Genomic DNA, 25,469 nt, shown 5'->3' on the forward strand with positions numbered 1-25,469 from the left:
TCACCTGGTAAAATAAAAACGTGTCGTGTAGTGTATTATTTTATTTACCAGGTAAAGCCCCTGAGCTCTTAGCTTTTTTTCAGAAGCCACCTGGCCACACACGATAACTCATCGAAGTTGCTTATATCATCACCAAACGTGGGAATGTATAGTTGCAGCCAAAACAATCTAAACTCTGTTTCTAAGTGTTTTATGGGCAAAACCAGAGGTGCCGGAGAAGAATCCCACCAACGGGGAAAAAGTTAACACGCAAACTCGAAATATACAACATGCTTCAGGGTCTGGATCAAACCCATAACCTCTTGCGTACCTGGCGAGGGATATACCATCTCCTTGCCACCCGTGGTGCCCCTGAAGGGGAAGGCTGAGGTCCAAGACGGTGGGATTCTGGTCAGCGCATGTCTACATTCAGTGTCGGATTATTCTAATAGCAAAAGTAGCTACATATGCTACGGGCCTCGCACTTTCAAGGGCACCGTGTTAAATGCTTTCAAGCTGTCAATTCCGGTTCAGTGATTCTGCACTTGTTCTAATATTACACCGCAATCAACTTTTATGAACGACTGGGTGTTTAAGGTTAGCGATTTGTCGTATTAACTGGCTGTATAGCAAATTAAAAATTACAATTAATTTACTATGCAAGTAAAACATGTATGTGTTTTAATATATTTGTTTTATATCTAGGGCCCCTTTATAACAACATATGCTACTACAGGCTCCGCACTAGCTGAATCCGGCACTGTCTACATTGCAGCAGCTATGGGCTCCAGTGGAGGCTGGAGAGCCTTTGCAGTGGAGGAGGTGCGGTGATGGACGTGTAGTGATGGAGGCATCAACGGCTTTGGCCGCGATGACGCCTTGACCTTGAGCATGACGATCACTTCGGTCCGTGTTCCCCACTGCGCATCAGTTTGTGGAGACGCAACCTGCGATGCCGTCGAAAGCTGCTCCACCTGCCCCGCTGACTGCGGAGACTGTCCAATGGCCACCTCCATTAAGGTCGCCATCGGACTGCCGATCTCCCTCGTGGTGTTCACGTTCATCGTGACGATCGCGGTAAGGGGGGGGGACACGCCGCAAGATTGCGTGTCAACACAAGTGACCAACATATCTTCTTTTTCTTATGAACTCTGGTTCCACGGCCTTCTAGTCTCTTGGCTGTTGTCTGGTAGAGCCGCATAAAACGAACCTGCGGGCACGGGCGGCCCTTGGTACTTCACATCTGCATACCGCTCAACACCCCCTTATCAGTGCCCACTACCTTATTACAGACCAATTCAGACCTTATTGGTCACCCCGTGCCCTTATACATCTCAACGTTCATCCTACAAAGTCTCATCACAAGGGAGAAACACAAACATATACACAATTGTGTTTTGCCCGTATTGAAACGGCTGTACAGAAAAATTGAGTTTTCAGATCCATACGGCGTGCAGCCGTTTCAATGCGGGAAAAATCATGTTTTGTCTATTTGGTTGTGTTTCTCCCTTGTGATGGAATTTGTAGGATTAACTTTAAGATTTATAAGGGCACGGTGTGACCAATAAGGGCTGAATTGGTCTGTAATAGGTAGGCACTGATAAGGGGTTGACAGGTATGCATATAAACACATTATTTAGTGATGTTGCTGCTGCTGCGTTGGCAATGGCGCACAAGCACTGATAACAAAATAACTTAGACACATTCGTCAATGTACACTGCGGGCGTTTAAAATCAAATGTTTCTAACAGGTGGCTTTTCAGGAAATGGGTCCTTCTTCACAGCACACAGAGAGGCCAGAGAGGTAGGGGGCATTTAACAGTCGATACGTGAACGAAAGTTGTCCATATCAATTGTGAGAATGAATTCGAACGACAGTGAGCTCGTGTGCTCATATTTGTAAAAATGTTTTACGTTTAAAGAACGCATATGCATCAGCTCTCGCCGTTTGCCTCGCTGTAAAACACGATAACTCTCGTAAAGATAACCCAGTGCAAAGCAAAGTTAAGCTTTCAGTTTTGTTGCTATCAAAATACTTGAACGCACTTACAGGCCACCCGCCTCAGTGTCCCGCCCCTGCTGGCTGAGGTGCGCCCTTCCCCGGCAGAGCCGCCAGGCAAGGCCGAGGTCTCAGTGCAGCCTACGGTGAGACCGAGGGCAAACGCAAATCTGGCTGTCCGCCTGATGAAGCTTATTGTAATTATTGGCGAAACGTCGTACTCAGATTGTAATTGGCACGTTCTGTTTACGTGACAAACCTTACTAGTTGGCTGTGTCGGGTGGTGGCGGGTTTAACGCCACATTTATATTTATGCGATCTAACCCAAAAGAAGCTATATCATGGACAAACACATATCGTGGGACGCGTTATGTAAACCATGTGTGCGTGCGCATGACTTTACCCTCTTAATTGCACGTATATATATGTGTACTAGCATAAGTACCCGGCGTTGCCCGGGTGAAAAATATATTTCTTAATAACCTTACATATATACACACCCTCACCACTCACCCTCACCATTCACCCTCACCACTCTCCCTCACCACTCATCCTCACCAATCACACCCTCACCAATCACCACTCACCCTCAACACTCACCACTCACCCTCACCATTCACCCTCACCACTCTCCCTCACCACTCTCCCTCACCACTCATCCTCACCAATCACACCCTCACCAATCACCACTCACCACTCACCCTCAACACTCACCCTCACCACTCACCCTCACCACTCACCCTCACCACTCAACCTCCCCTCACCACTCACTAATCACCACTCACAATCGCCACTCACAACCGCCCTCACCATTATATTTTTGCCCCAGTCAACGCCGGATATTTCCCATTCGTAGCAGTTTATATCAACTCTATAAGCAACTTATATTAAACAGGAAGCGCGATCCTAAAGTAATTTACAACCTTCGATTAGTCCTTTGTGCGATTCAAAGAAACGATTCCTGGCATGTTGGGGGTTTACATTTTGAATGATAGAGTTTCATTTTCATTGTTATTTTATTTTTTTATTTTTTCAGGAGTTTTTAATTACATTTTTGCCCCGGTCAACGCCGGATATTTCCCGTTCGTAGCAGTTTATATCGACTTTAACCAACTTATAGTAAACGGGAATCGTCCGAATGTAAAGGAATCTACAACCTTCGATTCCTTTGCGCGATTCAGAGAATCGATTCTTGGCGCATCGGGTTTAAAAGTAATTACACAGTTGTTTTTTCATTTGTATGTAATGTTTGAAAGTTTTCATAAGATTTTAAACGTATTTTCCCCCCGGGCAACGCTGGGTATATCGAGTTTATACCACAAATGCGTGCGCATATTTTTAACGGGAATTAAAAATGGCGTCCACCCGGCAGCGAATGCGTCGCTACCCGTTGCCAGGGGCAACCGCCGTCCAATGAAACTGCGTATGGTCCGGCGACACACAGACACACACACAGACAGACAGACAGATTTGCGATTTTATATATATAGATTGGTATAACGCGCGCAGGGTTTGCAAACAGCAGTTGCATTCATGCACGGGGTTGCACACAGTGAGGTCAGGTCAGGATAAGCAGGTGCAAGCGTGAGGCCTGGGAAACAGCAGACAGAGAGACGCCAGTAATTGGGGAAAGAGCGCAGTGATTGGCTGGCTGCAAATGCAAACGCGGGGTAGGCGCCACGGAGTCGAGAGATCGAGGCGATGAGGAGGAGGACACGTGCGAGAGACGCCGGAAGGACGCCGGCTTAATGAGGGCCATCTGAGGGCACTTAATGAGGAGGGGGATATAAGGGGAACGTGTGAGGCAGTGGGGTTGGGTAGGTTGGAGATGAAGCAGTGAAGAGATTCACGACGCCCTCCACACCTCGTCCTCCCCAGCGGTGTTGGCTGAACCCCCGCTGGGGCACGGGCGAGGTTGGATGTGCGTGTGACCACAGGCTAGCAGTGGAGAGGCCAGCGGAATCTTGAGTCTGATTGCGATAGGCTAGCGGGGTGAGAAGCTAGCAGAGTATACGGAGAGAGAGAGTCCGTGCCAGGCTAGGAGAGCGGGGAGTAACAGACTAGCGGAGCGAGAGAGAGCAAGATCGAGGTAGCAGGCTCGCAGAGGAAGAGAGGAAGAGTTCGCCACCGGAGGTGTTGAACGTGAGGAGTATCCGTGTGGGATGCTGCGAATAAAGCGACACAAGAGAAAAAGACGAATAAACACCACACTACACATTGTACTGCATGGTGAATCATTCACCCCGCAGAACAAATAACGCGTTGTATACCCGATACCTCGTCGGTGGAATTAAACAATGTGGAAGTCAGAGAGACAGGTTGATAAAAGAGTTGCGTGAGCCAAAGGGATTGATACGAGTGAGCCAGTGATAATGTGATTGTTATAGGCCCCCGTGGTACATGAAGTGTGGGTCTCCAACTCGCCCACGCATCCTTTCTGGCCTCTCTACTCGCTGTCAATGCAACTTAAGAAGAGCCATTGTCCGAAACGTCGCCCGTTATCAACGTCTTTCTTATTAAGGGAGCGGTGCTGTTGACGGATGTTAAGTGTTTTTTTTGTTAGGCCTTGGGACGGAGTGATTGTGCCTGGTGTGTGCGTGAGAGACTAGTGTTTGAAAAGAGGAAATGTAAAATAAAGATCACTTTCGAATATAAACACAAACCAGGGAATGGGCAACACGAGCGGTGATTTAAGTATAAAATGCTCCTGATCATGAGTACGGAATGAAGAAAACAAAGTTGAAGATATACATTGTCAACATGTGCTGAGTAAGATGTTAATTGATGCCGTTGCATTGGCAGCGGCACGTAAACATATTCGTCAAAAACAGTGACCTTAATAAAAAAAACCTGCCTTATATATTTTGTCTTCTATTTAAGATATTGTTGTTGACGAGTGTGTTGAGATTTTTTTGTGGTAAGATATCATCATTGTAGTCATTCATTACATCCTCGCAAGTTGACATGTTTTGAGTCATGTTTAATGAGTATTCTGTTGTTGTTTTGTGGAGTGTGAAAGATTTGTTTTATTATTCTGCTCCACTGCCCAGATTTAACGTTTGCCAGCTTTTTGAGTTCTCTGTTGGATTAGTATTTTATTTAAATATTATATATTGTTCCCTACGTTTGGCAGTTCAGAGATAAACATTTCCAGCCATTTATGCCACGAACTCTTCCGCATCTACGAACTAATCCGCCCGGGCTAAATCTTTTTTATAAATTAGTTTTTATGTTTGAAAAACAACAGCTTATTAATTTTTCATTTGAGCATCTGTTAGCTGTCAGATTTCACATTTAAGGGTGAAGTTTTGTTCCATCAAAAGTAAACCTTGAGTTTTCTTCGTTAAGCAAATTATTCGAAAGATGGTCAAAGTTATTTGAATAATTTAGTTCATGTGATATCGATGCCATTCCATTGCAAAGGTGCTACATTTCACAACACCAGTATAGTCGGCCAGCAAAGGTGGGGATTTCACTGCATGCTTTTAGCAAACTGAGTAATTTGCTCATTTTGAAGAGAATAAAACAATATTAGTGATATGAAAATGAGATAAACAAGAGACAGAGAGACAGATATTTTCCACAATATAGGCTTTTTGGGTTAGATCACGTAAATATAAATGTGTCGTTAAACTCGCCACCACTCGACACAGCTAATTAGTAAGGTTTGTCACGTAAACAGAACATGCCAATTCGTTACTAGCACAGCACACCGATGTGTTGGAGAGCATATCCACAACATTTACAATCTGAGCGAAAGCTTACGTGTTAGACAGTTATTTGAGAGAATTGTAGACAATACGTTATAACGATGTATGAGATAAAATCTGGGTAAATACGAGGTGCTCATGAGAGCGCTGTAGATGGGAGATGCTGGTGAGTGAGACTGAGATGAGGGACCTGCAGATGTAGAGGTGCACTGTTGATCGCATATACAGACACGCGAGATTACGGCACCATGTGACATTACATCTGTACACGTGATATAGATAATGTGTACTGTGTATGTGAAGAACCCTGTATGCTGTCATGACATCGCTACGCCTCATCAGAATCAGAACACATTCCTGCGGAGGGAGCTGGTAGGAACACGTTGGGTTGCTCGGTCAATGGCCAGGGTCAACGGCGGCGTGGTGTATTCCGCAAATATGGCCGACTGTGAGGGCGGGCACAAGCCGGCGTGAGTAGGTTAAACGTTGAGTTGTATAAGGGCACCACGGGGTGACCAGCCCCTCCCCACCCAGCCCCACCCCTCCCACGCCCCACCCAGCCCCACGCTCCCAAACAGCCCCTCCCCACCCAACCCAGCCCCTCCCCACCCTCCCCACCCAGCCCCTCCCCACCCTCCCCTCCCCACCCAGCCCCACCCTCCCCACCCAGCCCCTCCCCACCCTCCCCTCTCCACCCAGCTCCTCCCTCCCCACCCAGCCCCTCCCTGCACGACGGACGGACACAATAATCCCCTGTGGGCTGGTGTAACCAGGAGGTTCCTACCGGTAATATGTATCTACACTGGAGGAATCCGAAGAGCTATAAAGCTCCTTTTTCACAGATGTCCAGTAGGGGCGGGTCAGAACGTTACAACAACAAACAGTAAAACAAACAAGATAGGAGTTCAAAGGATAGGAAAGGTAAACAAATCACTGAAAAAAATACAAATAAAAACCAAACTACTTTTTTATTCTTAGAAGGCGACGTTTCAAGGAGTTAAATAGTGAGAGGAGCACCTAAATTGGCTTTCTAAAATGGGGTTAAGTGCTCTGAAGAAGGGCTATTGCCCGAAACGTTGCCTATTTTAATATTTTAATTTAAAGTTTTCGTGACTGTAGGGATTCATATTCTTGGTTCAATCATCATCAGGTGATGATAATTGGTTGTGTTGCAGTCGAAACGTCGTGAGAATTTGTATTGTTTAATATTTATTTTATTTTATTATTTCCCTTCGACGTGACTTTACCGAAAGAACCAAGAATATATATTTTTTAATTTTTTCCTTTCAAGGCCACAGTTTTATCGATGAATGTGTCGGCGATGTGGGGGGGAGGGTGATTTGTTAATTGTGCTTGTGCACCACTGTCGATGCAGCAGCATCACCAGATCACGTTGTGTTATCTTTTTTTTTACATTCGCAGTGGTTTCAGTACCATAAGCAGAAAATGTTTTGGGATGAGAGCTGGGTGGTCTGCCTGAAAGACCTCAAAATGGGTAAGTGCTCTCAGCTGTGTGAGCAACACGTGTTCTGTGCATAACAAACCTGCATCGGATGTGTCGTGTGTGTCGTATGTTGAACTTCTTTCGCGCCGTACATCGCCAGTTGTGCTAATCGGAGGTGCGGGGGAAGGACAACAAACTAAACACAAGAAGGATGCAGCACCGTTCCTGCTCTCCGATGTCAGGTGTTCAGGTTGTACCTTGTCGACTGTTGCAGCACGTTATCTGACGTTTCGATCCACATGTCCTGGAGCTGAAGGCACTAAATTGGTGGCTAGCTTCTTCGGGGGAACTGTGCCAATCTACTTTCACTATCTATTAGCTGAACAAACAAACCGGCACGTGGAGTGGAACGTCGGACATCGTGCCAAACAACACGCGGTACGACCAGAAAATACTTTGGAGTGATATACAGCAAAGACAAAGATCCCCCCTAAAGCCTAAACAGACTTTTGGGGAAAGTGCTGTTAGCGAGCACCCATGAATGACAACACGGCGCACGAGGGGGGTGGGTGGTTGGCCAGCACCACGCCCGGCCGCCTTTGTCTCGCCCGGTGTTGGTGTTTACACACTGCACCAGGAAGCCACTTAAGGCTGAGTCAACCTAGAAGAGCTCCAGCACCAAATCAGATATTCGTCACCGCTGCGCCACTGCTTCCCTATACAGCACCGTCACGAACACGATGCAGGAATATTCTCGTGCAGCAGTAAACTGTCCAGCTGGACCCTAAAGCCCCTCTGATCATCTTCTTGGTTCTTTCGGTAAAGTCACGTAGAAGGGAAATAATAAAATAATAAAAATAAAACAAAATTAAATTCTCACGACGTTTCGTCCACAACACAAGCAGCCGTCCTCAGGTGAAGAACAGGTCTGTCGGAAAGACAGCGTCTGAATGAACACCACCAAGCTTGGTTTTTATTATGTTTTATTGTTTTATTTTTATTATTTTATTATTTCCATTCTACGTGACTTTACCGAAAGAACCAAGAAGATGAATCTCTGCAGTCACGAAAGCTTTAAATCGAAACTCCTCTGATGTGTCCACATATCACTCACTACTTTTGTCAGCCATGGGCAGGAGTCATACTCGGATCTCTGGTTCATCGTGCAGTGTGCTAACCACTGCGCCACTCATCAATCTCTCTCTCAGTGACGTGCCTCTGCTTTCAAATATTTGTATAACATGTGATATATAACACGTGTTATATGGCTTTTCAACGATGACTTTTTGATGTTTATTGCTCCAACGTTCATTCTCGGAACCGTTTAATGTATTTGTATCTATCTTATATAAGCATAACATTTAACATTTGTATTTTGACACGTACCACCTGCAAGCGTAGCAGATAATACTGACAACTTGGTGTGCGGTGGCCGTAGCATCAAGATTTCCCTTGCGACCTTTGTCAATACACCGATGCTGTGTCACCCAAGAGGGCTGTTTAACCATATTTCACCATGCTGTTGAATTGGGATGGTGGAGGAGGGCGGGCGGAGGGGCATTTAGGACCAGTTCAGACATCATTCGCTACTGATAGTAGCACATGGCTGGGAATCGATCGAGCCGGGGACAAAGGGTTTTTCGTGCCGTGTGCTCACCGCTCACTGCCGTTGCTGCCACTGAACTAACCGCTGGGAAACGTAGGTTGAAACACAAGACTTGCGAGAACAGAGACGATAAGAAACTTAGCTCGAGGATTAGAATTCCACAAAGTTCTGAGTCCTGTGACAACATCTGATGTTAGCCTCAAGGAAATACTGGAAGCCGAGAGTGTTTGGAGAGGATTGATCCTTTGCCAAAATGGAGAGAACTTTGATTGAGGTCGAGAAGTGGGCGATCGCTTAAGAATAAATCTGCGCACAATTAGTGTGATTGCGCACGGGCCATGGATGAACCTCTCCTGCCTCGCTGTTGCAATCGACCGTGGTCCTCTTTGTAGTAACACGGGACGCATTGTGCCATGCTGGCACTATAAATTGGTTGCAGCAGGCTTCGATTCGAGACATTTTACGCATGTTAGCGTCGGGGTTTTTTTTTTTTTAAATGGGAAAACATGTTTCAAACACCATTCAGTAGCGTGGCCAAGTCTTACAAGTTTCTCGTTCGATTTGTTTTGGACCGCTGCTGCGTTGTGCTTGGCGTAGGGCACTCCCTACAAGTGTACAAGGTACGCCTTAGCCTTGACAATGTTTTACTGTACTGTATTATTGTACCCTATGTTCCTAAGTACCGTCCTTCAGGACATGTGATAAACCCTAAACACGTCACACGTGTTGTTTTTTTGCACAACAATAACAACAACAACTGTCGTTCACCACTAAGCGGTGCAGACGTCACCACGACGCTTGTGCCAGGCTAGGTGCACTTTGAGACCCACGGGAAGTGTCGAGGGCTCGCTGGCAGGAGGTCACGGAACAGACCCGGGTGCCATAGGTTCACCAGCTGACGTGACATGCACCACCTGTGCTCCTTTCAGTGCCAACTCGCTGCATCTTATCCGCCCGGCGCTGTTGCTGGAAGGCGACTGCCTTCAACTGCCCAGTAGCATCGTTCACGAGCCTCATCCACGGAGGCAAATCATGACAGTGCTGGCACCAATCATTGGCAAGTCCAATCAGCTCCACATTCTCCAGTGCCATATCGGTCCATCTCTTCTCCTGCCCGTGATGCGCCCATCATTTAGCCCCCTCTATCCGGAAAAACAGAAGTTGCTTGGGCAATGCGGTGGCTGGGGCATGCGATCTACATGACCCAGCCAACGCAGCCTCGCCTGCCAGATGAGCTCACCGATGGGACTGTGTCTTCCGATGTTTGGCACACACCAACGGATGTATCATGAGGACAGGATCGGGCAAGATTGATGTGGCGTGCCAAAATAATTTCCGGAACAGATTTCTGGATTGTCCATGGCTAAGATGAGTCACTGGGTGTACCAGTTGGGTGTGCAGGCGGTACAGCTGCATCACACGCATCGGGCCGGAGTTAGTCGGGCACTAGGCGGTAACGAGGAGGCGAGGGGATAAGCCGACATGGGGCACAGGTGAACTCCACTCGCCGGGGCCGATGCTAATCGTGTCAGCCCCAAAGGTGTAACTCTGCCGACGTGCAAAGCAAGGCCGTAGCCATGGAGTCAACATTGGGGGGGGGGGGGCAAATCTTCCAGGGGGTCTGGGGGTAACCCCCCCCCAGAAAAAAAAAATCTAAATTTGAAAACGAATTTCCTGCCTAAAATATAAAAACATTCACTAACACATGGGATGGACGTTTTATTTATTTTTTAACAATAATGTCTAATAGTGTATTGTATTACATTGCTCTGTTTTTTTCTGTTTTACCTTTTCTTGTTTCATTGTATGTAATGGCAAAGGTTATGGATTAATAAAGTAAAACCATAACCACAATCATATAAACAGAAATCTATTTTATAGCAATATATTGGGAGGGGGGACATTTTGAGCATATTTGAATATTGGGGGGGGGGGGGGGGGTGATGTGCGTGTGGTGTGTGTGGTGTGCGTGGTGTGTGTGGTGTGCGTGGTGTGTGGGGTGTGTGTGGTGTGTGTGGTGGTGGTGTGTGTGGTGGTGATGTGCGTGGTGTGCGTGGTGTGTGGTGTGCGTGGGGTGTGTGTGGGGTGCGTGGTGTGTGTGGTGTGAGTGGGGTGTGGGGTGTGTGTGGTGTGCGTGGTGTGCGTGGTGTGTGGTGTGCGTGGGGTGTGTGGTGTGTGTGTGGTGTGTGTGGTGGTGGTGTGTATGGTGTGTGTGGTGTGCGTGGTGTGTGTGGTGTGTGTGGTGTGCGTGGTGTTTGTGGTGTGTGTGGTGTGCGTGGTGTGTGGTGTGCGTGGTGTGTGGTGTGTGGTGTGTGTAGTGTGCGTGGTGTGCGTGGTGTTTGTGGTGTGTGGTGTGCGTGGTGTGCGTGGTGTGTGGTGTGCGTGGTGTGTGGTGTGCGTGGTGTGTGGTGTGTGGTGTGCGTGGTGTGGTGTGCGTAGTGCGTGGTGTGTGGGGTGCGTGGTGTGCGTGGTGTGTGGTGTGCGTGGTGTGTGGTGTGCGTAGTGCGTGGTGTGTGGGGTGCGTGGTGTGCGTGGTGTGTGGGGTGCGTGGTGTGCGTGGTGTGTGGGGTGTGTGGTGTGCGTGGTGTGTGGTGTGCGTGGGGTGCGTGGTGTGTGTGGTGTGTGGTGTGCGGTGTGTGTGGTGTGTGTGGTGTGCGTGGTGTGTGGGGTGCGTGGTGTTTGTGGTGTGTGGTGTGTGGTGTGCGTGGTGTGTGGTGTTAGTGGTGTTTGTGGTGTGTGGTGTGCGTGGTGTGTGGTGTGTGGTGTGCGTGGTGTGTGGTGTGCGTGGGGTGCGTGGTGTGTGGGGTGCGTGGTGTGTGGTGTGCGTGGGGTGCGTGGTGTGTGGGGTGCGTGGTGTGTGGTGTGCGTGGTGTGTGGGGTGCGTGGTGTGTGGGGTGCGTGGTGTGTGGTGTGCGTGGGGTGCGTGGTGTGTGGTGTGCGTGGTGTGTGGTGTGTGTGGTGTGCGTGGTGTGTGGTGTGCGTGGGGTGCGTGGTGTGTGGTGTGCGTGGTGTGTGGTGTGCGTGGCGTGCGTGGTGCGTTGTGTGTCTGGTGTGCGTGGTGTGCGTGGTGTGTGGTGTGCGTGGTGTGTGGTGTGTGTGGTGTGCGTGGGGTGCGTGGTGTGCGTGGAGCGTTGTGTGTGTGGTGTGCGTGGGGTGCGTGGTGTGTGGTGTGCGTGGGGTGCGTGGTGTGTGGTGTGCGTGGTGTGTGGTGTGCGTGGCGTGCGTGGTGCGTTGTGTGTGTGGTGTGCGTGGGGTGCGTGGTGTGTGGTGTGCGTGGTGTGTGTGGAGTGCGTGGTTCGTGGTGTGTGTGGTGTGCGTGGTGTTTGTGGTGTGCGTGGTGCGTGGTGTGTGTGGGGTGCGTGGTGTGTGGTGTGCGTGGTGTGTGGTGTGCGTGGTGTGCGTGGTGCGTGGTGTGTGTGGTGTGCGTGGTGTGTGGTGTGCGTGGTGTGCGTGGTGTGTGTTGACCCCGCCGAGTAGCTCCGTCGTAATAGAAGTAGATCTTCTGAGGCCCCTTGCATTTATCCTAAATACACTTCTTATTGCGTTGTTGGTTGTCGTTATAAATAATTAATTGGGCTGGGGCTGCATAGGAGAAGATGAATACACTTTATAGCATTACATTTTTGCTTGATTATCCCTCTATCTTTTTGTACATTTGGCTTAAACAAAAACAATGCCATTGTTTACAAGGGTACAGCAACGAGCCTAACTGTTTTGTTTCATAAAAGTCGGCAGGCTTTCTCCACGCACGCCGACAAACAACAGCATCGGCTTACATTTTGAATGTCCCCGTAACGTGACAAACGCACAGCAGCAGACAGCACGTGGGGTATGGGGGGCACTCAAGAGTGACCGAGCGAGGGAAGGAGAGACATGGAAGCAACTCGGGGGGGGGGGGGGTCTCTGAAGGTGCGGGGGTTGAAGAGGGAAGTTTAAAGGAGAGAGTTGAAAGCAGAGCGAGAGGGGGGCCAGGTGGAATTGTCTGGGGAGAGAGATCCATCGGGAGGGTGTGGGCGGACTGGCTAATAGGGCAGCTAACCATGGAACAAAGACGGCCACTGCATCGCGCGCTTTGTATGTACGTATGTTGAACTTCTTTCGCACCGTACGTAGCCAACCGTGCTAATTGGAGGTGCGGCGGAAGGACAACAAACTAAACAAACAAAAAACAGCGAACAAATGCGCTTCTACGGCCGCCTGGAATGCTCTTCCCTCCAATTTTAGGAAGCCACTGAGGCTATGCACTTTGAAATGTGCATTTAAAACCCATTTCTCTCGAACTGCTTTTTGTGTTGAGTTCATTTTCCTTCCCCCGCACCTCCGATTAGCACAGTTTGGTTAACTTCTGTGCGAAATAAGTTCAACATACGCGGGGGGTTGGAGGTATATCCTGCGAGGTGCAGCATATTACGTTCATTTCGGTTTTGTTTTATGTCTCACAGGTCAGCTTCAAGGATTCGGAAATAGCGTGGTCAGTTTGCAAGAATCTCCGTGCGACATGAATTCCAGCCGCATGAGTGGCCTGAGCGTCTCCTCGACGACACCCAACCACGCGCCCAAGCAGCACTTCACCAGCACAGTTATCATGCACGTAACGCCGCAGATGTTCGCACTGACGAGTTCACATCGTCGGTGTCGGCTGTTCGCCGCCGGTCGGAGAGCGCGCGGAATAGCCAAGAGGACGCAGCGCGACGCGACTCGTGTGTCGGCGTCTGCATGCCATCTCCTAAAAGCATTGACGGAACGTCATCGCCAAGTTCTAAACTAAACTCTTTTATTGTACCATGTAAGGCCCCCTTAGCCGCGAGCTCTTTTTCAGACGCGGCATGGCCACACGTGAAAGCTCGCCGAAGTGGCTCATCATCATCATCATCGTTACATGTGGGAATTTCTGGTGGTAGCCAAATCATCTCAAGGCAAGTTTCTCTAGAACCCTTGATGTTTGGAGAGAATCCTTCTTAACGCCCAAGGAGAGTAATCACTTTGGCGAGTAGCCGAAAGCCTGTGGATTTACATTGTAACCCTTGGTGGGTAATCCGATGTAAGACCGACATTGAAGGTGCTTAGTTCGCTGGCCTCAGTACCCAAGCAAGTTCACGACCTTCTTTCGCACCGTACCTAGCCAATCACGCTAATCGTCATCACCCTGCTGTACGAAGGCATTCTCGTGCTTTTCGATTATTGGCATTACTTGACCCCTGACTAGACCATACTTCACCACACTGGTCAGTGCGTGTTGGTGAAGAGATTGGCCGGGAGAGGGGGTGGAGGGGAGGGGTAGAGCTGGTTCAGAGATCACCCATGCCCGATGTCATGGGAGTCAAACCTTGGTAGAACTCGGGTTGAGCTCAGGTACGTAGCACAGTGCCCGAACCACTGCACCATCGTTTCACCGCACATAACAGCATTGCGTGCATTTCTTTTTTGCCTACCACCGCTTAAATAACAAGCAATCCACGGCTATGAATCTGACACCAGCTGATCCCCCAAGTATCCAATTACACGGTGATGCTGCTGCTGCGTTGGCAGTGGTGCACAAGCGCATATAACAACAAAAGCTGACCGCATGCGTCACCAACGCCGTGGCCTTGAAAGTAAAAATCATAGAATTATAGAATAGGTGACGTATCAGGCGATAGCCCTTCTTAATCGCGGATTTCCCTCCCGAGTGTGACAAACGCGACGGTCAAATAGCCGTACGGGGTCTCTCCGGCTCTGCTCAAGATGACGGCGTCACAAAGGACCCTTTGTGGACCGAGCGCCGTGAGCACGTGCGCGGAGCCAGGAGGGGAATGTATTCGTGACCGTCTCTGCGATCGCATGGCGCCCGGTCAATAATAGCCAAACGTTCAACAAATCCCGAGTGTGGCTGACGGAAACATCAAACAAAGGCGCTTCGGCGAAAGCTCGTCTCTCCACTTTACGCGCTGCCTGGAATAAATATTTCCCCCGTAGCTTCCCGTAACCCGCACGCCGTGTCGCATGCAGCGCGTGTGATGTGATTGGCTTCGGTCGAATACTGTGGGCCCTTTGCGAGTGTTTGGCACGGCACACTAAACAGGGGTCCGGCAAAAGCATTGGGGACGCTAGTGGAGACGCAACAGAGGCAGAGCACGACTGATAAAAAATATATTGGACTTGATAGAGCGGATGAGGCACCAGAATGGATAGGTATGACAGGGATAACAATAGTAATAGGTTTTTACCCTTTCAACTGGTACAAAAACTGACACCTTTATACAAGGCATCATGTTTGCAATAACCACAACACAAGCAGTCAAAATGCAAACAAAAAGAAACAACTCTGATGATGATAATGATATGCACTGTCCTTAAAGTTGATTGGTCCACACCCGAAACAGCTTTTCTTAGAGCCTAGTCTCCATTGGTGTTGGACCAGATGACGCCAAAAGGCGTACAACTCAAAAACAGCGCACTATCAGAGTATTGAGAGCTCGGGGTAAGCATTTACACTATGAGGATGACATCAGCAACACATGCGATGGTGATGATGGTGATGACAGCCACCAGAAGTGTATGCCCTCAGCGGCCTCCATAAAGGGGATGGACGGCAAGAGAAAGAGAGAGCACGGGCCAAATGCAGAGCTCTCAGAGCTCACACTTTCGGCATAAGTTGTGGTCACTTGAGGCCTTTCTCACGGTTTCACAGGCACATCTCACCCGCTGACTGGAGCGATAGAATGTGGAGGGCGTGGGGGCTGGGAAGGAGTCCTTGAATGTTAAGCAGGGCACTTAGGTTTGGGAATCGCCATATGCTTGAGGTTTCCTGAGCTTTGTGAAGGGTGCCGATTGGTAAATCTCACCCGAATTGGTGTGGGTTTCCTCTCCAACATAACGGTCTGCTGAAGTAGTAACTAATTGGCAGATTTAGTTTACATGACAAACCTTACCAATTGGCTTTGTCGGGCGGTGGCGGATTTAATGACCCATTTATATTGACGCGATCTAACCCAGCAAAAAAAACACTTTATTATGGATAACATTGGTTGCGAAAGCCTACCTCGTGTTAAATTCACCTGCAAATTGGAATGGCAGCAGAGGGTGCTGGGTAGAAGGTTTCACGTCGGTCTGCGTGTCAGCAAGATGCGTGTTTGTTCGCGAGCGTCCATCGGGGGGATGCGGTCGATCCGGTGACGCTAGGCAGTGCGCTCCACCTCGGAGCTTTTTGTCATTGCAGTTGGGACAATCAGGTGGTTAAACTCGTCGGGTGGCGATACTGTGATACAGATTATCGTGGACCTTTGCTTTTCCTGGCTTGATTGTGGTCTAGGATGTGTAGACCTCAGGGACTCATTTCTTTGTTGTGATCACTTTTTGTTTTTGTTTTGGTGCCATTTATTATTATTGTTTATTCATTTTGCATTTTGCTTGGGAGTAGTTTGGAGTTTTCATTTGCTCGGTGTGTGTGTGTTGGACTTCTTTCGCACCGTACATAGCCAACCACGTATACAGGAATTGGTCCTCATATATCAATAATGTGCAGCGTTGTGAGATGCTGTTGGCATGAATGACACTAAATAAAATGTAAGTATTATATCATTGTATTACGATGTAAAGTCCACGATAATCGTATTGTCCATTCTGTAAATTCGTGTCTACCGTCTCTTCCAGTGCTGTGTCCTGGCTAAGCTCAGACACGCCTCTGCAGTCAAAAGTCAAGGTTATTTATTTTTGCTCAAATAAGCATTGAGATGATGCTCATCTCTTGTTTATTGCCACGTAGAGCCAGTGGTGGAAGTTCCAAATTCCTATGGCGAGTTTTGTTGACCATGGTAAAGGGACTGTGGGCTGAAATTGGCTATCAGATACCTTGTGAAATGTGGCTTTCGTTGATGATGAAGAGCCATTTTATTCAGTGGGAAGTAATGCGGTCATCCACGCTCTCACATTCATAATAAAAAATATATATTACATAAAAAAAATCATGTAAACCATTGACAATGACACTGCACACAGAGAGGGCAGCACATTCAAATCACAGGAGTACTGGGAGCTCGTTTCTTCTGCCAAACGGATTAATGAGTCGAATGCGCGTAGCGTTCGTTTAATGTCGCAAAGCCGATTTACGTTCGCGAACTGGCATCGCGCTTGTCTTTTTTTCTCTTCCCGCGTTGTTTGCTTTTTTTTCGATTTCAGAAATGGACGGACGGTGGCTTTAAAGAAAATTGAAAAGAAAGCTTTTAACTTGACCAAGGTGATCAGAAGAGAAGTGAAACAAGTAAGGTAAGGCAGATAAAAGGACAGAAATCCCCCCCCCGTGTAGCCTTAACAGACTTTTTGGGCAAGTGCTGTGAGCGAGCACCTATGAAGGATGGCATGGCACACGAGGGGTGGCGATATTTACACAGCAGGTAACTCATTTAAGGCTGAATCGACCTACACACACACACACCACGTGTTATTAAACAGAGTACATCTCTTGCTTGCTCTGCAGCAAGGAACCGGCTTATCACATAATTTGATTGATGGTAGAGAAACCTTTCCTAAACCTGGCTTTCTCATTAGTTTGGTTGGCCTGTATTTTTGAGATTTCTCTGTTCCCAGTAATGTTCGTGAACAATGTGTGTATGTCGAATACGGCGAATGGGTCTGCCATTTAATGACGTGCCCAAAGCGTCACTTCTTATATATTTAGCCTTTTGAGGCAAGAGTGTTATTGACGAATGTGTTGAGTGCGTTTTGTAATTTTTCAAGTCACTTTTATATCCCTTGTTTTAAATAGCAGAATTACTCGGGCATCATTCCACGACGGGGGTATTTCGTTTCTGTGTAAATATTTAGTAAAACGGTCCAATATATTTGTTCATAAGACCTGGTGAGAGGCAGTGTATATTTGTTCAAGTGTGGCAGCTGGAACTTGCTTTGCTGTATCTGAAAGTAGTTTAATTCCTGGTGATATGATTCTAGTGTGCGTGTGAGTGCATGCGACTTTAAATGAGCGTAATAGAGAAAATTACTTTGCAGAAATAGAGAAATGACAATTGAAATAGAGATATTAACAGCGGAGAATGTTTGAACAGCGGGATATAGAAAGCCTGCAAAGATAAATACAGGGCTCAAGATGAAAACGAATGAGCAAAACTATAGCCTTACACAAGTGTGTTACTGAAGGCAGACTCGAGACTAGTAAGATAATTTGTTTCAGAGGATTCGTCTAAAATATTATAGGAGGATGAAACCTGCTGATGTTCACCATTTTTGGTGGTGGAGATCTTTGATTTTGGCGGCCATGTTTGTTTTTTAGGTGGCTAACGTATATTTATTTATTCGTAAGTGACCCGAGCAGATAGCACGTGCCAAATGTGGCGCTCGTATCCCCCCATTTTAAAGATTCTTCCTGTCGTCTGCTTCACTGATCAAACGGATGAGAGAGGCAAATGAGAGCAGGTTGGGGTTCTTTTTTGGAAAACTTAACGAGCAAAAGCTACATGCCAGTCTCGCACACCTGAGATGGATTCTCTGAACGTACTAAATATAATTGTTCATGCGTGGGGGGGGGGGGGGGCGGAGTGGGGGGTTTCCTAATGCGTACCTGATGCGGAGAGACGACCAACCGCAAAACGCGGGCGAGCTCTCGCTCTTGCCGGCCGCGTGTTCCCCCAGGGAGCTCGAGTACGCGAACCTGTGCAAGTTCATTGGCGGGACGGTGGAGGTGCCCAACGTGGCCATTCTCACCGAGTACTGTCCCAAGGGAAGCCTCCAGGACGTGCTCCTCAACGATGACATCCCGCTCAACTGGGGATTCAGGTGCGGGTTTGCGTTCTCCGGCGCTAATAACGATAAGTTGAACTTGTGACGCGCCGTCGCGGCACAGTGTTCTCTCACTCTCGTAGACTAAGTATGTACAGTATGTATGCATGTTGAACTTCTTTCGCACCGTACTTAGCCAACCGTGCGAATCGGAGGTGTGAAATTACTCGCCGGCAAATGGGAAGGCAGCCACGCGTTAAGCCGGCACCGATACTCTCCCAAGCTCTGTGGTCCTCTACACATTAAGGTGTTATCAGCAAATGAATGTGTGTTTATTCATGTGGGAGGACACTGGAGTACCCGGAGAAGACCCATACGTGCGAGGGGGAAACGCACTATCCCATACAAACGGAAGAGATGGAGTCCACGTTCCCGCTGTACCGCCTTCTCCTCGCGAGCCGGGATGTGGCACCTCGACGCCCACGGGAAGGGAGTTGCGCAACATTTGTCCAATCCGCCAACCCTCGCTGCCTCCACAGTGGTGGATTACAGGCGTGCACCATCACCGTCCTTCACGGCGTATAGACGAGACGGTGCGATGGCCCTGTAAATATTGGAACGTTGGGCCAACGCTGGTCCAACGGTTCCAAGCACGCGCCAACGTTGCCCCAACGTTGCACGTTCACCCGTGGCGCAGTGTCACGCGATGCGATTCAAGAATCCGTTGCTATTTTAAAATCATTGCGGTGCATGCTTTAAATGTCTGCCCTCGTACTACCTGAAGAGTGGGTGTGGCAGAGTAGTGGGCGGGACATACGAGCAGGCCAGCGAATGAGTGAGCGTGGGAGCGGCCGATGGAGACGTTGCCTGCGCGCCACGTGTCCCCCCCGTTGAGCCTCCCAGAAATTGAGACGTGGTTGCTTTAGGAAGATTTGATCAGAACGTAATGGAACTTATCATCATGGCTGTAGAGGCAAAATGTAAAAATGTACGTTGTCCTTCCCCGTTGACTGTACTGTGCGAAAGAACTTCAACGTACACACGTAACATATCACAGCAGCATCCGAGTAACGGCACTGTCCATTTGTGTTGACGTGTGCCCCCCGCCTTCGAATAGGTTTTCATTTGCAACAGACATCGCGCGTGGTATGGCCTTCCTTCATAGCCACCGGCTCTTCCATGGGAGGCTTAAGTCAACTAACTGCGTTATCGATGACAGATGGGTGTGCAAAATAGCAGGTGAGAAAAAATTCCACCGACGCACATGCACGTCACGCAGTGCACCACTCAACACTTCCTACGTAGCACCGTCGATAATAATGAAAAATAATAAAGTCCACGTATGAAGCGCCGTTGTGCAAGGCACTCCAAGCGCTGTCCGTCGCCAAAATACAAAAGCCATTGCACGCATCGTTGTCCAAGAGGCATGGGAGCTAATGTCTGCGCACAAAGCGAAACCGCATGAGACAGCTGCCTGCCTCGTAGCACACACAGTATGCACACAGTACACGCAGCGCACACACACATCACACACACACCATGCACAAGCAGCACACACAGTACACGCACCGCACACACACAGCACACACAGCGCACAGGCAGCACACATGCAATGTTATTCCCACGTCCGACCGAGTAGCCGCATTTAGAGTGAATTCAAACCACACCTCCCATTGGCATGGTTGGCTACGTACGGTGCGAATTATGTTCAACATACATACTGACCAGCTTGGTGAAATATGGTCAAATAATCCCCACCGGCCACATGGATGGCATGGGGAGGCCCTCAGCCAGTGTGTTCCGACTTTATTTGCATTTGATGGGACGACCGATACAATTGTAAAGGTGGATAATGGTGGATGTGTGAGACATTGAAGGTTGTCACCTCTGAGCTACAAATAAAGCCAGGAAATGTCCTCTGCAGAAGAAGAAGAAGAAGACCTCACAACCGCACAAAAAGGATGAGAATGACAGGCAAATGCATCGTCCTGAGTGGTGTGTTATCATTATTGTTAGACAACAGGAATGTTGACGTCCCAGGAAGACTCGCAGATGTCCCAGGGCGGGCAGTCGTCCTCAACAAGAGGAACATTTTGTGAAAACCAGGAGAGGTGACAACCCCAGCGAGGACCGGACTCCGTGTCGGCATGATGTGCTTGTGTTCTCATTTGCAACGTGGGCTTTGTGCGCACAGACTACGGGCTCGAGGAATACAGGAAGGACGACTTGGCAGAATACGCCACCACGCACAAGCCAAAGTCCTGGGTTTACTTGCCGCCTGAATGTATCATCAGCAAGAACACAGAGCCCGCTCCGACGACGGATGTGTACAGGTAAGTTTGTCGAGAATAATAGTTATTGTTTATTATTGCACACTGAGTCTGCGCTCCTGTTCAGGAGTGTCACCCCCATCTCTCCTGACCCTCTTGCTCCCGTTTCCCCATTCCTTTTCCATTCCTCTTCGTCCTCTTTCAAGTTCAAGTTCATTTATTAGGTATAGCCCTGTGAGCCATTCGGCTCTTGAATCGGGTGCAACCACAACAAACAAAAAACATAAACATGAACAAAAAACATCTTAAAGTGAATATGTGACTAAGTGCAAACAGAAAATCCAAGAAAAGACAGCAAAATATTGCAGAAAAAAAATCACCGTACACCAACGCTGCTTCCTTTTCCCGCTGCTTTTTATCTTCTCCCGTGCACTGCGACCTTTGACTCCACTCCCCTCGCCGTGACGTAGCCGCCGGTGCAAGAGTTGCTCGTATCAGGTTTGTGAAAGATAAAATCATGGATTGTCTCTTGCGGGGCCTGGTGCACGTATCACGAGTCGATTTTTTATTGGAACACACGACGAACCCACGGACTACATTTGTAGACACAACTTTGAAGGAAGGATAAGAGTTACAGCGTCAATAATTAAGACAAAGGTTGTACACATTTACCAATACAATAGAATCTGGATAGACGCACACCCCTTGTCAAGCAAGATCAGCTGTGCTTCGATTCAAAGCACTGCAGTGCAGATGAATCAAAAAGTTGCCTGTTGCCTTTTCCCCAACAGTGCCATGTAAGCACGCATTGCTTATATCAGAACTGTGCTTATATATCGTGCGATGATTTTATCCATATTCCATTTGACTGCGTGATACGTTTCGTGCTTTTCATTGTTCTGTTTGCAGCTACGGCGTCATTCTAGTTGAAATCGCGACGAGGCAAACGCCCACGCCGGTGAGTTCTTCATTAATGCACAGACGTTTTAGTCCGAGCTTAAACGCGAATCTCACTGAATTTGTTAAAACTGAACGAGTCAGCTGGGGACGATGGCGCCCAGTTACTGGGCTTCCAATTCGCTTTTTTCATTCGCACGAGTGCCGTTTATTTGATTAAAAGTTACTTGTGATATTGTTAGGGCAGATCAAATTGTGCTGGCACTCGCAATTACAGAATCCTATTCGCAAACGGGATGAAAGTGGATCAACTACGTATACTAATTTTAAATTAATGCATTTTGGACGCAGTGAATATCAATTTGAAATGAAGCCACGTGTGATGGATTCTGTCCAAGCACACACGTACCCTCGTACAACGATGTGCAAACCACAACACACAATGCCAGTAGTGGCAGCCGTGTCAAGAGAAACTATTCCACACGGGAAGACATGAAGATACTCTCGATGAATACAATGCTATTCGAACAAACTCAGTTATGTATCCTTCTTTTCGTATTGGAAGCCCAGTGACAGTTGGCCGCACTCACATATCAGAGTTAATAAAGCTACAGGGGACAGCCCTAAATGCCTTGCCCTAATGACACCCACTGGATGAAGGACCTTCACAACAGGGAGCTCTATGCTGTCTCTCTAAGCTGGTATTTTCACCCTACTCCCACGTCTTGGAAGACGTCCTGGAAGACGTGGGAGTGTCCACACTTTGCCCCACTACGCACGACCTACCGATCACCCGCTGGGGTACCCACTTACACTGCGGAGTGGACAGAGGCAGTGGCGGCGGTGGGAGGAGGGATTTGAGAAACCCGCGCCGTTGTTTCGACTGCCGTGTCGGGAAATCGATAACCGACGGTCCTCTGGATTGCAAAATCCAGCGCGCTAAACCGTTACACCCACGGCACTCGGATAGTGCCAAGGAAAATAAAGCGACAATGCCATTTGAATTATCCACATTGTTTGTTTGTTGCAGACTGAAATTGACATTGCGACAGACGCATTGTCGTGGCAGCCATCCATCCCTGAACTGACCACAACCAAATCGGAGAACGATTGTCCGAGCCCAGCCCAGTACATTGAGGTATCTCTCTTGCTCTCTCTCTCTCTCTCTCCCGTTTAACACTTTTGGCTACGTTGGCTTTTGTTGATGCGCAGTGGCATATCAGGCGAGCGTGCAGGCAGTGCAACTGCACCAGGGTCCACGGGCTGGGGGAGGGGCCCAGCCATTGGGCGACGAGGTGGGCGGGCGGGGGGGGGGTGCCGTCCAATGCCTCTCTGAGGCCCCATGCCAACAGCGCTGCGCCACTGCTGATGGGTGATGGCCGCATTGTGATTAGTAACAAAATAGCGAGGTAGACTTAGACGTCTCCTTTCTATATCTCCATTTCTCTCTACATTCTGCCACTTGGTGGGTACCCGACAGTTGCTTGGGAGGTCGTGTGTGGTGGGGTAAAGTGTGGGCACTCCCACGTCCTCCAAGACGTCTTGAGGAGCGTGGAAGGTTACGCCAACATAGCAGCCGAGAGGGACTGCATAGAGCTGCCCTCTTGTGAAGGGCCTTCAGCCAGTGAGTGTCATCAGGCCAGGCATTGTAGGGCTGCCCCTGTAGCCTTATTAACTCTGAACCACAATTCGAGGTTCAGATTTTGATTTCGGACTTGATGTAATGAGGACCGGTATGTCTGCGGCACTGGTGTACGGCCAATACGTCCATTTATTTATAAATCCGTGCATCGTACGATGGGTGTGCTTATTATTACAGCGGAGTTCTGAAAAAAGTAATTTTGCGGAATGCACTTCAACCCGATATGTGTCGCTTGTTCCACTGTACAACTGAGGCCACACCAGCGCTGTGCCGAGCCAGCTCCAGCACAGGTGCTACATTGCTTTTCCACTGCAGGACCCGAAGCCGCGCTGCTGACGTCACACGCAGCGAACAAGTGGAGACGCTGTGCGCTCGTGGTGCCCTGACTCACGTCGCACACAAATAACAATGATTATTGACCCGTCCCCTGGCCCTGCTTGGCCCGAGCCAGATTCAGAAATCTTTTGACGCCAGCTTTTCAAAGCCACGGTGAATGGGCCGTTGTGTGTGTTGGCACGGACAAAATGTGTCAGTGGAAAAGGGGTGATGCTGACGCGGGTGTAGTTGATGAAGATTTTTTTTTAAAGGTTCCTCTGTAGTTTGCAGATGAATTAATGGATCATATTTACCTTGAATGTTTCGTGTCTTTTTCTCTCCAAACAAGCTGATACAAAAGTGCTGGACTCACAACCCTTTGCTCCGACCAACTTTTGAACAAATCAAAAAGTCCCTGCATAAAATGAATCCAAACAAATTCAGCCCAGTTGACATGATGATGAGCCTGGTAAGCAAGCATTCTCTGTCCCCCGCTTGACTGCACTTTATGCCTTCATTATACCAGGTTTGCCACATTCATAAATTGTTCAGAATACAGGGGAGCCCAAAAGTCCGAACACATTGAACCATTATATTTATTTGAACAATTAACACATGGTTATATCATTGATTTGAACAAATGTTCAAACTGTCTTTCATTAACATTAATGTTCGCATTAAGTTTTAAATTCAGGACTAATCAATTTAAAAACAATGTATCGGTCGTGGAGTTGTTGTGAGCGGTCACCGTGCTGAGATTGGCAGCGGTCCCCCCACTTGAGAAGCCGGATTCATTCACCACGAGCGTCTGATTCAAACCCAGGATTTCGGTGGCGCTGATCGGTGCCTCTTGGCTCTTGAGCCAGACGGGCACCTCGCTAACAATGCAGCAGAGAGTCAAATGCATCGCGGCCCTCACTCCAACATCCAGTGACCAAGGGTAAAGCTAAACCTTACGACTGCCTCTGTCGACTCCACTCTGGGAATTAATGGTGAATGCAATCCACAGACGAAGACTTGACGACAATTCCACAAGCTGTGGTGGGATAGACTAAGATCGTGACTAATTTAACAAATAAATGCCGACTAAATCAACACCTGTGTGTACCCAGTGTGCATCATGCTGTGTCGCTCTTTGACGGCATCTGCTGGAATTTGCCGCAGCCTCTTGACCTGGGGCGACACCGCATGGCAGAGGGGCTGTCAGCCAGGCATTGAGTTCTCGCCTTTTGGGCAGTGTCCGTGTTGGTGGCAAGCCCTTCTGTATCAGACATGATCATCGCAAGAGTGAATAATGTGTGTGTTGAACTTATTTCACACCGTACGTAGCCAACCGTGCTAATCGGAGATGCGGGGGAAGGACAGAAAACAAAAACTAAAATCCTCCACCACCTGACAGAGACACTCAAATCAAGTTGTCACGTGGGCAAATATGCCAGTTGATTTGTTCTTGTTCAGCCAGCTGCCACAATGTGGAAATGCAATAAAAACGTTGACAATTTTGTTTCGCTGTGGCCTTTGAATCTGCCTCGCATGCCTCACTTGTGCGCAAACCCCGAAGAAATGCGGCACAGTACAAGTGGACGTAAAGAAGGCTCTTCGCTCACTAAGCCCAGAATCTTTGTGGAGTTCAAGCGCCCACGCGATTTGTGGGAGCCAGCATTCCTGTGCATCTTGGGTGCCATGGTGGCTATGAGATGTTAACTACCTCGCCTGGCATACAGGAGGGCGTGGGTTCGATCCCGACCCTGAAGCCTGTATGTTTGTTTGGAGTTTGCGCGTGCATTTTCCCCTGGGTCCCCCGGTTTTTCCCTTCACATTTAAAAAAAAACATGCGTTGAGAGTATTTGGCTGCTTTACATTTCCGCAAAATGGTAAACCATTTCGTTGAGCTAT

At 48.4% G+C, this 25,469-nt stretch overlaps 1 protein-coding gene across 1 annotated transcript in view; it reads left to right on the plus strand.

The window, feature by feature from the left end:
- Positions 1–25,469, plus strand: part of LOC144947581 (atrial natriuretic peptide receptor 1-like) — a 64,184-nt gene that overhangs the window by 25,205 nt on the left and 13,510 nt on the right. Inside the window, exons 7-16 of the mRNA XM_078876793.1 lie at positions 911–1,056; positions 7,111–7,183; positions 13,181–13,505; positions 16,725–16,982; positions 18,363–18,506; positions 19,567–19,688; positions 20,644–20,782; positions 21,629–21,702; positions 22,669–22,754; positions 23,923–24,042. Coding sequence (XP_078732919.1) covers positions 911–1,056; positions 7,111–7,183; positions 13,181–13,505; positions 16,725–16,982; positions 18,363–18,506; positions 19,567–19,688; positions 20,644–20,782; positions 21,629–21,702; positions 22,669–22,754; positions 23,923–24,042 — 1,487 coding nt within the window. The remainder of the gene's footprint in view (positions 1–910; positions 1,057–7,110; positions 7,184–13,180; positions 13,506–16,724; positions 16,983–18,362; positions 18,507–19,566; positions 19,689–20,643; positions 20,783–21,628; positions 21,703–22,668; positions 22,755–23,922; positions 24,043–25,469) is intronic.

This window comes from Lampetra fluviatilis, chromosome 46 (genome assembly GCF_964198595.1).
Source record: "Lampetra fluviatilis chromosome 46, kcLamFluv1.1, whole genome shotgun sequence".
Lineage (NCBI taxonomy): Eukaryota > Metazoa > Chordata > Hyperoartia > Petromyzontiformes > Petromyzontidae > Lampetra > Lampetra fluviatilis.